At 40.5% G+C, this 14,797-nt stretch overlaps 1 protein-coding gene across 3 annotated transcripts in view; it reads right to left on the bottom strand.

The window, feature by feature from the left end:
* LOC101883674 (FERM, ARHGEF and pleckstrin domain-containing protein 1) overlaps positions 1–14,797 on the bottom strand; it is a 56,357-nt gene that overhangs the window by 33,146 nt on the left and 8,414 nt on the right. For all 3 annotated transcript variants that reach the window (XR_012385073.1, XR_012385074.1, XM_073912375.1), the window contains exons 3-12: positions 13,904–14,008; positions 12,034–12,076; positions 11,227–11,305; positions 11,030–11,127; positions 10,552–10,666; positions 9,721–9,868; positions 7,446–7,541; positions 6,593–6,759; positions 5,529–5,597; positions 3,930–4,002 (exon numbers count right to left, since the gene is read on the bottom strand). Coding sequence is in view for 1 of the 3 variants with exons in the window: in XM_073912375.1 (XP_073768476.1) it covers positions 3,930–4,002; positions 5,529–5,597; positions 6,593–6,759; positions 7,446–7,541; positions 9,721–9,868; positions 10,552–10,666; positions 11,030–11,127; positions 11,227–11,305; positions 12,034–12,076; positions 13,904–14,008 (993 nt within the window). In the remaining 2 variants the exon portion in view is untranslated. The remainder of the gene's footprint in view (positions 1–3,929; positions 4,003–5,528; positions 5,598–6,592; positions 6,760–7,445; positions 7,542–9,720; positions 9,869–10,551; positions 10,667–11,029; positions 11,128–11,226; positions 11,306–12,033; positions 12,077–13,903; positions 14,009–14,797) is intronic.

The raw sequence follows: 14,797 nt of genomic DNA, 5'->3' as shown, positions 1-14,797 counted from the left end.
TGTTCTGAGTACTACCCAAATTACAGCATACAACTGTCAACTGTAATTGTCTAGTCCAGGGGTCACCAACCCTGTTCCCGGAGAGCTACCTTGATGCACATTTCAGTTGCAACCCTGACCAAACACACCTGTTTGTAATTATCAAGTGCTGCTTTAGGTACTATTAATTGGTTCAGGAGTGTTTGATCAGGGTTGGGACTGAATTCTGCAGGAAGGTAGCTCTCCAGGAACAGGGAGGGTGACCCCTGGTTAAGTCATTCACAGTGATGATCTTTTTATGAAAGCTCCATAGGATCTAGAGTGGACAACTCTGGTCCTGAAGTGGACAAGTTCCATGTCTAATGGCCAGTTTCCACTGAGTGGTATAGTCCGGTATGGTTTATGAAAGTTCCATAGGGTCCAGACTAGGGATGGAAAACTCTGGTCCTTCAAAGTTTAGTTCCATATCTAATGGCACATTATGGTATGGCTCACCTTTATCAGGCTTGCGTTTCCACTGCCAAAAGGAGACAAATGGTGGCATGGTATACGACCCTTACAGTCCCCGATATGTTACTAATTACAGATAAACTACACACAGCAAACATTTAGTCCTTATTTGGGTTCATAAACAACACGCAACATATAGCCTGCAGTCGGTGCAAACCTCTCATCTATGTCTTTAATCTTCAACACTCTGTTAGAGGGTAATTCCGTCATCCCAAGCTCATAATAGTCCAGAAGGCGATGATAATAGTTAAACATGGGGGTTTGGTCATGATTCAGGTTGCTGAAAGAATCATTTACTCTTTTGTTTTCCCGTTTCTTCATACATCGCTCGTCACTCTGCTGTTTGTCCATTTCTGAAAGGATCGGATGTTAGAAGCACTTCAATAATCATGTGCACGTTATTATCATCAGCTCAAGAAGTTCATTGTTTCAAATATAGATGTGCGGCGATCGCATTCAAGAAAGAGAAACCGTTCACGCTTTAGACGGCCTTGTAAACAACTACAGGGCACAGGATGATTCTGCTCTGCTCTTCTTCTTGGCTTTGTGGCTGTTCATCAAGACGACGACAAGGTTTGTTTGAGCTCGGGTCGACCGGTCGACTTGTTATTATGTATATAGTACTATAATATAATGTCTCGGCTGTGTATTTAAAAATGGCGCTTCCTCTGTTTTCATTCTACTGGCTTATGCACGAGCTAGTGACATATCTCTGTAAACCAATAGCGTTTAGCTGCGAGTCTAGCTTTGCCTTTTGGTCCCCTTTTGTTGTGCTAGATACTCTTTCGAAAGAGCACCCAAATAGTGATATGGTACGGATAGCTGTGGGCGGGGCTTTCGGCTTGGCTTATAGGGGAAAGAGGCGGAGACTCTTTCTGCCTGAACTTGCCGAAGTATCTGTCGTGCTGATATAGCCTAGGCAAACTAAACCCTGTGCAATCACTGTTGCCGTCACGTGTGTGTGAGTGTGACCTGCTGTACCTTTTAGGTACCTTTTGACAGTGAAAACAGCCATAAAAACGTACCAAACCCTACCATACCACTCAGTGGAAACGGACCATAAATGAACACACCTGCAGTCATAAAGCCATATGCTTTACCAGTGCATTCCAAATGGGATATATCGCCCTCTGAAGGGCGAACTTCAAATTGAAAACAATCATATTAAAAAACCATACAGATGTTTGATTAATAAAATACTGATAATATAATACTGGCTGCAATACTGGCTTCAAATCCTCTCCAGAGCAAATGATTCTGACCAACACTGTTCTAGAAGTAGAAACACAAAGCTTGTGTGTCCTATATTACATTTATAATTTGATCTATAATCTTTAATAGCTACACTTCTTGGGGTTTTCCAGTAAGTACTGCAGATGATGATGATAACGCCAAGACTATGAATGGAGTTAGCTCTGTGTGAATAATAGTTTGCAGATAGTTCCATCATGTGTCATTCTGGTACACTTGCCAAGGCTGGATTATTAACTGGACCACTGGGATCATTGCCAAAACGGCCTACAAAGCTTTGTGACATGCATTAGGCTGCCAGGACCCTCAGTGAATGAAGACTGAAGCTCCTCAGTACATATAATGCAGACATTGCTTCATTTTATTATTTATAGGTGCATTCAGACATTTTTCTACATAAAGCATTACCTTGCTGTACTGTTAATACTATACTACAGTGTTTTATTGGTTCACTGTCAGCTATTGGCATGGATAAGCAAGAGCTGGCACTACGGTACACACACACAGGGGTGGCATTCACACCAATTCAATGCTGATTTGGTGGGTTTCCCTCAGATCCAGGGCGATCCTCCACAACATCTTGAAGATTTATTTATTTATTTATTTAAATTAAGCTTATATCAGTGAGTTTTTATAGAGCGCTCTACTTTACATAGTTACTAAATCTATTATTTCCTTTACAAGAAATATTGGAAAAATCTCGGAAATGTCCTTAAGGTACTTCACAAAAATATACTTATTGCAATCAATTATATTTTAATTAGTAATGCATAATTTTTTGTATATTTAGTGTACTTTCATGTACTAAATGGCATTAAATTGTGCAATAATGCACATTTATTTTTACCGTGTTGTACTCCCCATCTGTGTAAATCATAAATGCACATTTATTATTCACAGGACTATCATAAGGCTGACAATTCAACTGAGTATGTCTTCTGTGAGTATATCAGGCTTATACTATATATGGAATGTTTATTCGCAAAAGGGGTGGAGCATCAGAAGGTGCAGCTCATTTGCATTTAAAGAGACAAACAAACAGTGTGTCTTTTGGTTCAAACATTTAGGGGTTAGTTCACCTAAAAATGAACAAACAAAATGATCATAACTTACTCACTCTCGATGCATCCTAGGTGTAAATGACTTTGTCAGTCGAATGCAGTCAGAGTTATTTTAAAAATTATCTTGGGCTTTCCAGCTCTACAATGGCAACGGTCGGCTCATTTTAATCAACAGTCCAAAAGAAGTCCAATAAAGCACATCCAGCTATAATAAAAAGTGCTTCACGTGGCTCTGTGAGATTATTAAAGGTCTCTTTTAGTGAATCCAATTTTTTGTAAGACAAATCTCCATATTTAAACACTCCTGTCTAGCTGATAGTGTAAATCGCCAGAATTAATGCGTTTGCCAGAAGTTACACACAGGATTTATTCATTCATTCATTTTCTTGTCGGGTCAGTCCCTTTATTAATCCGGGGTCGCCACAGCGGAATGAACCGCCAATTATCCAGCACGTTTTTATGCAGCGGATGCCCTTCCAGCCGCAACCCATCACTGGGAAACACAAGGATTTATAAAGATATAAATATGGATAAACTTATATAAACGCATAGATCAACTACAGGAGATGATTATTAATATTTGTGTGAACTAACCCTTTAAAACTGGCGATTTCAGCAAGCTTAAAAATACCCATGGGTACACACACAGGGCACATCACACACTTGTAAAAAGGAAGGATGGTAACCCTTAAGAATAATGGTCCACTAGTTATTGTTGCTTAATGTATTTACTAACATTAAGTAAGTATGAATAATCTTGTAAAGCATTTATTAAACATTAAAATCCAAAGTTGTGCTTGTTGGTATTAGTAAATGCACAGTGAGTTAACATAAACCATCAGTATTTAACTTCAATAACAATACTAAGATTAACACAGATGAATGAATGCTGTAATAAATGTATTGCTAATGGTTTATTCATGTTAGTGAATACATTAAATAAAGGACTGTTATTTTAAAGTGTTACCAGGAGTGCAATACCTTCCTTTTAAAACATCAGCAAACTTCTGAAAGCATCTGTAATGTCAGTCACTGTCCACCATTCCTGATTTGATTCCCGTGTGCTAGTGTTTGTTCTGAGTGAGCATTCCTTACAAACATCTCTTGCTTGTGAAAACATGCACCTACTTGATTTGGCACTTGGTGCTGTGCAGAGCCCAGAGGAGATAGACTGCTGTTGCACTGCACTCGACTGTGCTTCCTGAGAGACAGAGAGAGAGAGAGAGAGAGAGAGAGAGAGAGAGAGAGAGAGAGAGAGAGAGAGAGAGAAAGAGAGAGAGAGAGAGAGAGAGAGAGAGAGAGAGTTGTTATTGTTACTGTTTTTTTGTTTTGTTTATTCATATACCTATATTACTGCTGGGCAAAAATGAATTGCAATTAATACAAATAAAAGTTTAAATAAAATGTATAAATATAAATAAAAGTTATACATATAAATTTGCATAATTTGTGTGCACTATGTACATTTATTATGTATATATAAATGCACACATGCATGAATACATTATAGAAAATATTTATTTATATTTAGATACAAAAATATATGCATTTGACATATACATGTATGTACATACATACACTTACCGGCCACTTTATTAGGTACACCTGTTAACTGCTCGTTAACGCAAATGTCTAATCAGCCAATCACATGGCAGCAACTCAATGCATTTAGGCATGTAGACATGATCAAGACGATCTGCTGCAGTTCAAAGCGAGCATCAGAATGGGGAAGAAAGAGGATTTAAGTGACTTTCAACGTGGCATGGCTTTTGCTGCCAGACGGGCTGCTCTGAGTATTTCAGAAACTGCTGATCTACTGGGATTTTCACGCACAACCATCTCTAGGCTTTACAGAGAATGCTCCGACAAAGAGGAAATATCCAGTGAGAGTTCTGTGGGCGCAAATGCCTTGTTGATGAGGTCAGAGGTCAGAGGAGAATGGCCAGACTGGCTCCAGCTGATAGAAAGGCAACAGTAACTCAAATAAGCACTCGTTACAACCGAGCTCTGCAGAAGAGCATCTCTGAACACACAACACGGCCAACCTTGAGGCGGATGGGCTACAGCAGCAGAAGAGCACACCGGGTGCCGCTCCTGTCAGCTAAGAACAGGAAACTGAGGCTACAATTCACACAGACTCACCAAAACTGGACAATAGAAGATTGGAGAAACGTTGCTGCTCTGATGAGTCTCCATTTCTGCTGACACATTCGGATGCTCGGGGCAGAATTTGGCCTCAACAACATGAAAGCATGGATCATCCTGCCTTGTATCAGCGGTTCAGGCTGGTGGTGGTGGTGTAATGGTGTGGGGGAGATTTTCTTTGGGTCCATTAGTACCAATTGAGCATCAACGCCACAGCCTACCTGAGTATTGCTGCTGACCATGTCCATCGCTTTATGAGCACAGTGTCTCCATCTTCTAACAGGATAGCGAGCCATGTCATAAAATCTCTGAGGAATATTTCCAGTACCTTGTTGAATCTACGCCTTGAAGGATTAAGGCAGTTCTGAAGGCAGTCCAAATATACTAGTAAGGTGTACCTAATAAAGTGGCCGGTGTGTGTATGTATCTATGTAACAAAATAGTTTTAAATAATTCTGTTTCTTTCACACGCACACGCACACGCACACACACACACACACACACACACACACAATACATCTTAAAGAAAGATCAGTGTCAAACTGTTGAATTTCCATTTATTGGATTATCGATCAGACTCACCTGTCGAAGGGCAGCTTCTTAAACTCATTTTCCTTCACATAATCAATCACCTGCTTCTGTGTCCGACCGCTGCAGAGAAGAGCACAACATTAACTCAAACCATAAGAAAAGCGTTTCCACTGACCTCCCTGTTGTGCAGAATACAGTAAAATAATCATGAGTAAATTAATAATGACAAACTATTCCAGCATATGTTTTACACAGCGGATGCCCTTCCAGCTGCAACCCAGTACTGGGAAACATCCATTCACACTCACATTCACACACACTCAATACACCACCACCAATTTAGTTGATTAGTTCCCCTTTAGCGCATGTGTTTGGACTGTGGGGGAAACCAGAGCACCCGGAGAAAACCCACACTAACACGGGGAGAACATGCAAACTCCACATAGAAACACCAACTGACCCAGCCGGGACTCGAACCAGTGACTGTATTGCTGTGAGGCCACAGTGCTAACCACTGAGTTATTGTGTCATTTATTTTATTTGTAATATTAAAAGTAGTAGTAGTAGTACAGAATACATGGTTGATGTAATAAGTAATTTAAAGGGGAGCTATTATGCAAAAATCACTTCTATAAGAGGTTTTACCCCAGTTGTGTGTCAGCAGTGTGTGAATATCTCCAGCATCTAATGGTCAACATGCATTAATTGTGTTTGATCCAATCAGACTTGATGAAAGCAGTCTGCAGAAACACTTTGATTGACATTCTCCCTTTGTATGTTGTCATCAGAGGGGGAAAGCCCCGCCCACTAGTGCCCATCTCTCCCTCATTAGCATAGGTTGTTAGTCTTGTTTTTGAATCTGTCACTATGCTGACACACAGGCATTCACAGCTCCGCCCTCTTCTGAATAGAGCACAATCTCATTTGCATTTAAAGCGACAGTCACCAAAACACCACAATTAGGATCAAAGCCTGAAAGGGTCAGTATCAGAGAGCTGAAGAACATTATCTGTGGGGTATTTTCAGCTCAAACTTAATAGTTCCACTTTAAACATGTAAAAAGTTACAGCATTATGTACATTAGACTTAATAATAGATAATGTCAGCTGCAGTACCTGAACCTGAAGGAAGAGCCTCTGCTGAACAGCACTGCTTTAGGTTTGGGTCTGGGCTCCTCGAAGAGCCTGAAGAAGGCGTGATTCTCCACACTGATCTTCCAGAACATCTTACAGCAGTCCCGACTCGCCATCAAAAACTCCAGAGTGTCTGGACTCACATTTTGCTACAGAACGGACAGACAAGAGACGCCATATTATACTCTAAAAGTGCTGAAGATTCACATGGACTGCATATCCCATCACGCTCTGCACTCACACAGCAGTTTCAGGTCACCTCTTGATTACACACACAGCTGAAGCTCAATTATTTGGATGATATATACAGTTGAAGTCAGGATTATTTGCCCTCCTGTGAATTGTTTTATTTCCCAAATTATGTTGAACAGATTCAGGCATTGTTCACAGTGTTTCCTCTAATATTTGTTCTTCTGGAGAAAGTCTGATTTGTTTTATTTGGGCTAGAATAAAAGCAGTTTTTAATAGTTTTAAAGCCATTTTAAGGTCAATATTATTAGCCCCCTTCAGCAATATTAGTGTTGGATTGTCTCCAGAACAATGACTTGCCTATTTACCCTAACTTTACCCTAACTTTACCCTAGTGAAGCCTTTAAATGTTTCTTTAAGCTAAACACTAGTGTCTTGAAGAATATCTAGTCTAATATTATTTACTGTCATCAAGGCAAAGAGAAAAGACATCAGTTATTATAAATGAGTTATTAAACTTTTATGTGCAGAAATGTGATGAAAAAATCTCAGTTAAACAACAACTTGGGGAAATAAATATGCAGGAGGGCTAATATTTCAGACTTCTGCATCTGTAGACATCAGTAGAGACCGAAGTGAGACTCACAGTAGGGTCTGCTCTCAGCTTGATGAGAAACCTCCGTCTCTTAAAGCTCAGCTTGCGAATCGCAGACCAGTTGAAGCTGTTGATCCTGTTGTGACCCTGAGAACAACACAAATAATCTCACTTATAGGGACAGTTCACGCAAAAATGAACATCTCCTCACCAATCACTCACACTGAAGAGACTCTAAATGAGATGTTTATTGATTTTAATTAGATATTTATAATGGCGGGAAATAAGCAGCCACCCAGAGTACACACTGAGTAATTATTTTGACATTTATGCTATTAATTTACATTTTTACACTTTTATTTCTGCTTTTGAGTTGCATTACAGATGCTTGATCGTTCCTCCAACAACTTTAAGCTTGAAAAGTGTGTAAAAGTGATTTTTCTGAGCATGTGTAATGCTTTATTGTGTGTGTTGGTGTTATTAAATTACGTTACAAAAACCTTATAATAAACTGCGGCAAAGTTTCTGTTATTTTACAGATTTATTTCTCTTGATATTTTTTCTTATACGTCATATTATTTACTAAAATGTCAGTAAAAGTCATTTGTTAAACTGTAGAGCTGAATTTCACCATCAGATGTGGACAGAGCAGAGGTTAACATCCCAATATGCAATTCACAACTGCAAATAAACCCAAAATACACAGAAAACTGATTAATTATAAACTGATCTGTTTATTAACAGATGCTTTTACAGTGTAGGAAAAAAAATCCACCCAGGCTCATTCTGAAAACGTAGCCCCGCAGAAGATTCAGGAGACCGTGATTTACGTGGCTCGAGGTACGTATGGCTGCATTTCGTTTTTTCAAGCAAACGCTGCGGGGCGGTGTGACGCCGATCCTCTTCGCGTTCGCAGGCTGGGCCGCAAACAGTTTGTCCGGTTAGCTCATTGTATTATGTCGGCAGAGCGGAGGCCCGGAGGAGGAGGAGCCGGCCGCGTTCGATTCCAGAAATCAGGTAAGACAAAAAACAGAATCCAAAAAATAAAGCGAACGTGTTTGTAAAGGGGCGAGAATGCGGTGAAATCCGAAAACGCGGTCAAAATTGGATAAAGGTCTTTTCTTTTTCTGCACGGCTTTTGTAAACCGTTGCTTGGGTCTAGGGAAGAAGGAGGATGAGGGGCCGACCCCCAATCAATCGTTCAGTCATTCAGCCAGACGGCGGCTTCTGTACGTACCTCCTGGGAAGTATTTTATGGTCTCCAGAAACGTCCGTGGGGCTACATTTCCAGAATGAGCTTGAGTTGCAAAAAATACTACAGAAGTCAAAAGCTCTGTTTGCTTCTGAAGGTCTGCATTTCCATTTCAAGGCCTGTCTCGTCACTGGACATTGTTGTGAAGCAGTAATTTTCTATGTCTGTTGCTCAAGTCTGAGCATTGAATCAAACGCAACTAAAATGATTCAATAAACTCTGCTCTTTCTTTATCATCATGACTTCGTTTCTTGCTTCTGCTCCTCTCTGGCTTTTTCAGTTAACTCCTATAATGACAGGAGACTGTTATTCAGTCGAATATTGCTTGACAGGTTTGGGTATCGGGCAGCTCCGCTGGCTTGTTGTCTGGATGCCCAGAGAAACACATCATGGAAAGTGTGATCTAACACATCCAAATAACTAAATGTATCTGCAAATCTGGAAACATTGTTGAGTGAAGCAGCGTTTGAGAATGAGAATCTAAAGAGAACACAATCATCACATCCAGCTGAACTGTCAGAAATATCGCTGAGAGAAGTGGAGTTTGCTGCACTGTTGGGATTCTCCACTGCGGTGTTTGTTCTTCTCTAATAAATGAGCTGCGCCTCAGAAGACAAAGACCAAACGCAATCAACACAGTGGCTTATGAAGACGTGAGACGAGAGCGCAGACTGATGCTCAAGACAGTTCTGCAGGGAATAATAATAGAAGAATACTACTGAAGTACTGTGATGGCGGACGGGCTGAGGGCTTTTACAATCAGCACAACAACATTTCAGATCAGCAACAACGCAAAGCTGGAAACATGGAGAGATGCAGACCAACACTAATGACGCAAACACCCTCACACACGCATTTACATCTGATCAGCATCTGAGAGAAACTACATCACAGCACACACACTGATGAAGAGCTTAGTCACTAAATATGTTCACATCAGCGTTTACGGGCATTATTTCTTATCGAATAAAAGTTCATCCTACTCAGTTGTGCACATATATTGTTTTATGTACATTTTCAAAAATGATGCGCATCTTAGTGTTTCCGTTTCCGTGTGTGTATGTGTGTGTGTACCTGAAACACCAGGACTCCGCCGTGTGCAACAGACAGACTGACTTTATTTCCTTCTCTGTCCTTTGCTGGATGAAGTCTGATGCCGTACATCTCCAGCCTGCAGGCCAGCTCCAGCAAACGGTAGTCTGACTCTGCTGGTGTCTGACCCCTGAAACACACACACACACACACACACACACACAACAATGCTTTTAGTACACTTAGGTTTGGTTCACCTCAGATAAAACTTAATATCAAAGTCTGCACTCCGGTCTTGATCCAGACTTATAGAGAATTCAATCCAGACCCACCTCTATTTCTTACTGAATAAACAATAGTCACATCGCAGGATATGCAGTGTCGAACTTGTGTTATAATTTATGATTTGCATGTGATCTTGAGGATTTTAAAAGGATTCAGGCATAAGTAGTTGTACTGTTAGTAACATTAATAACAATTAAATGTATTAAATTATTCTTACTTGTCATTTACTGAAGATTAATAGACGATAAAACATTATTTCTTTCAAATGTAACTTTTTCTTAATTGTATTTATCCATGCTTTTTAAATTCATCCAATCATTAATTTTCCTTCAGCTTAGTCCCTTATTCATCAGGGGTCGCCACAGCGGAATGAACCAGAAACTATTCTAGCATATGTTTTACAGGGCGGATGCATTTTCAGCCGCAACCCAGTACTGGGAAACACCCAAACACACACACACACACATACAAACACACACTCATACACTACAGCCAATTTACTTTCCTGATGCTCTGTATGTGGATCTGTAAGTTATTGAACTGCACGCTGTGTCCATGGCCATTGTGTGTGTTTTCAGGTAGACTCACTTGTGTTTGAGGTGGAACTCCATGATTTTGTCCATCAGCGCCATCTGGTCAGGCATGTAGTTGGTGTTGAGCAGATGCTGTCTGCACTGAGTCTCTTCAAAATCTCCAATCTCAGCTAAACACACACACACACACAGACACACACACACACACACAGACACACACACACACACACACACACACACACACACACACACACACACAGAGAGAGAGAGAGAGAGAGAGAGAGAGAGAGAGAGCAGGCATTGAAATGAGACACAGAGCTCATTAATATTCATGACCATTCCAAATATGGTCAAAACCAAACTTTTCATGCTGGGAGTCATTTCCGTATATCTAAATTAGCACTCTATAGTGCCTTTAAGTCAAACTGGTAAATTAAATCAGCTTAAATACACATGCATAAATTATCTCTCTCACACACAAGCACACACACACACACACACACACATACACACACACAGTGTTTATAACTCACACTGGATGATGTGAGACACCAGCAGAGCGGCGCTGGAGTCACTGCAGGTCAGACGTCCACTTCCCAGATCCTGCCTGACCTGCAGAGCAAACAAGTATCTGAAACACACACACACACACACACACACACACACACACACAGGTGAGGGGCACAGGAGAGTGTGTGATAGTGATAGTAAAGAGAAAGTGAAGCCTCACCTGGTCAACTCCTCCAACAGCACAGACTGATCCGGAGGGAAAAACTTCACAATGAACCGAAGGACAGTGTGTTTGGGCCCTGCACACACACACACACACACACACACACAGTCACAGATATATAAGTCTAATATAATTGTGTCAGTGTCAGTATTCTCTAATAAAGTCCATAAAATTATTTAGCAGTACCTTAAAAAATTATGATGGATGGATGGAATCGTGGATGGATAGATGGATAGAATGATGGAAGGATGGATGGATGGATGGATGGATGGATGGATGGAATGATAGATGGATGGATGGATGGATGGATGGATGGATGGATGATAGATGATGGATGGATGGATGGATGGATGGATGGATGGATGGATAGATGGATGGATGGAGGGATGAATAGAATGATGGACGGATGGATAGATGAACAGATAGAACAATGGATGGATGGATGAATGGATGGATGGATGGATAGATGAACAGATAGAACAATGGATGGAGGGATGAATAGAACGACGGGCGGATGGACAGAAAGAATGGTGGATGGATGGACAAATAGAACGATGCATGGATGGATAGATGGATAGATGGATGGAGGGATGAATAGAACGACGGACGGATGGATGGATGAATGGATGGATAGAACGATGGACGGATGGACAGAAAGAATGGTGGATGGATGGATGGATGGATGGATGGATACTAAGGTATACTGCCTAACCCTAACCCTAACCCTGACTAAGAATGCACTGCATTATGACAGCACACACATGCACGCATGCACACACACACACACACACAGAGTGGTCTTACGTGTGATCTGCTTTCTAATGGGCTTTAGTAAATCCAGCCAGACCTGTAAAGTAAAGCAACAGCAGAGATGAGAACAACGTCACGCAGATCTTTAAATAGACCACACACGCACGCACACACACACACACACACACACACACAGTCTCAGCTTACGGCTCACTTTGTTTGTAAATAAACACACAACTTCATAACCCATCATCATCATCAGAGACCCGCTGCACAAAGCCGGTTTGGGTTTTACTGTGGTGAGTTCAGGTTTTTGCTCTTGAGGCGGTGAGTTGGTTTAGTTTGAGCTTCATCATCATGGTAACCAAGTCTTCTTTACACTCTAAATTAAAGATTTTACACTAAAAGCATTTTTGAGTCTAAATTGTCTTTTGTTGCTAATATTATATATATAATATTGTTATATTTATAAACATGTTATATATTTTAGTGCCAGTTTCCTCCACAGTCCAAACACATGCACTACAGGGGAATTGATGAACTAAACTGGCTGTAGTGTATCAGTGTAAGTGTGTAAATGAGTGTGTATGGGTGTTTCCCAGTACAGGGTTGCAGCTGGAAGGGCATCCGCTGTGTAAAACATGTGCTGGAATAGTTGGCGGTTCATTCCAGTGTGGCGACCCCTGATTAATAAAGGGACTAAGCTGAAAATAAAATGAATGAATAAACTATATATTTTTTTACATGATTTATAATTATTTATACTTAAATTACACATTCAAATATTATAATTATTATTATTATAAAATATAAATACTTATGTCATAAATTCAAATTTACATATAAATATTTACATATGCATTCTCTTCAGTATATCAAAGTATAATATATTCTTTAAAAAGTACTGCATTTTGAGCTGTTGGTGAACCTACACTCATGTGTCTGTGATTGGCTGTTTGCTGACTCATGTGTCTGTGATTGGCTGTTCGCTGACTCATGTGTCTGTGATTGGCTGTTTGCTGACTCATGTGTCCTGTGATTGGCTGTTTGCTAACTCATGTGTCTGTGATTGGCTGTTCGCTGACTCATGTGTCTGTGATTGGCTGTTCGCTGACTCATGTGTCTGTGATTGGCTGTTCGCTGACTCATGTGTCTGTGATTGGCTGTTTGCTGACTCATGTGTCTGTGATTGGCTGTTTGCTGACTCATGTGTCTGTGATTGGCTGTTTGCTGACTCATGTGTCTGTGATTGGCTGTTCGCTGACTCATGTGTCTGTGATTGGCTGTTTGCTGACTCATGTGTCTGTGATTGGCTGTTTGCTGACTCATGTGTCTGTGATTGGCTGTTTGCTGACTCATGTGTCTGTGATTGGCTGTTTGCTGACTCATGTGTCTGTGATTGGCTGTTCGCTGACTCATGTGTCTGTGATTAGCTGTTTGCTGACTCATGTGTCTGTGATTGGCTGTTTGCTGACTCATGTGTCTGTGATTGGCTGTTTGCTGACTCATGTGTCTGTGATTGGCTGTTTGCTGACTCATGTGTCTGCGATTGGCTGTTCGCTGACTCATGTGTCTGTGATTGGCTGTTCGCTGACTCATGTGTCTGTGATTGGCTGTTTGCTGACTCATGTGTCTGCGATTGGCTGTTTGCTGACTCATGTGTCTGTGATTGGCTGTTTGCCAACAAAACAAATAAGACTTTCTCCAGAAGAACAAATTTTAGAGGAAATAATGTGAACAATTCCTGAATCTGTTCAACATCATTTGGGAAATATTTGACTGAAAAAGGAGGGTGAATAATTCTGACTTCAACTCTATATTTTATATTACGACAAACAGTTATTGAAATTAAATGATTTCTGACTGTTTAGTGTAAATTTGGTGTAAATGAAGCAGAACACCGGGTGAAATAACGCTCACTCACCATCTTTCTGTGATGATTATGAAACTGCAGGCCAAAGTAATCGCCCTCCACCAGGTTCAGATGCAGGCAGACCATATCAAACAACACCCGTCCAGACGATCGGTACTGTTGACGACAAACACACACACATTACAGCTACAGTCACACACCCGTCACGCCAAAACACACACTATTCAACGTGTTACACCTGAATGATTAAACGCATTTATTTTTTAACAGTTTTCAGTAATTCATTACCCTTTCTGTGCTGTTGGGTCGTTTTCATCCACTCTGGGCTGATTTTAAGTCTTAATTTGGCCACAACTTTCTCTGTGTTTCAGTAAATGGGATGATTTTTGGTGACACACCTTATTTTAACACATATTTTTGGGAAAATGCTTCCAAAAGTTTAACAATACCCTCAGATTAACTTCCCTTTGGTGATGTTGGGGGCTGTTTTTGCCCCATTGACTTCCATTATAATAACATTTATTGATTTCAAAGCCATGACAGCAGATAATCCTGTGCTCCTGACTGCTGCTGCTTTTCCCTGTTGGGAAGAGGGACAGTTTGGTAAAAAGCTTAGCTTCTGGCTTCTATATGGAGTCCTTTGCACACTTATCTTGATATTTCTAAAAATCTAAATGAATGGATGAAATGATAGATGGATGGATGGATGGATGGATGACAGACAGACAGACAGACAGACAGACAGACAGACAGACAGACAGACGGATAGATAGATAGATAGATAGATAGATAGATAGATAGATAGATAGATAGATAGATAGATAGATAGATAGATAGATAGATAGATAGATAGATAGATAGATAGATAGATAGATAGATAGATAGATAGACAAACGGACGGACGGATGGATGGATGGATTGATAGATGGATGGATAGATGGACGG

The sequence above is a fragment of the Danio rerio genome, chromosome 9 (assembly GCF_049306965.1).
Source record: "Danio rerio strain Tuebingen ecotype United States chromosome 9, GRCz12tu, whole genome shotgun sequence".
Taxonomy (NCBI): domain Eukaryota; kingdom Metazoa; phylum Chordata; class Actinopteri; order Cypriniformes; family Danionidae; genus Danio; species Danio rerio.
Note: the sequence above shows the minus strand (reverse complement) of the source record. Positions and strands in the feature narration are given on the sequence as shown.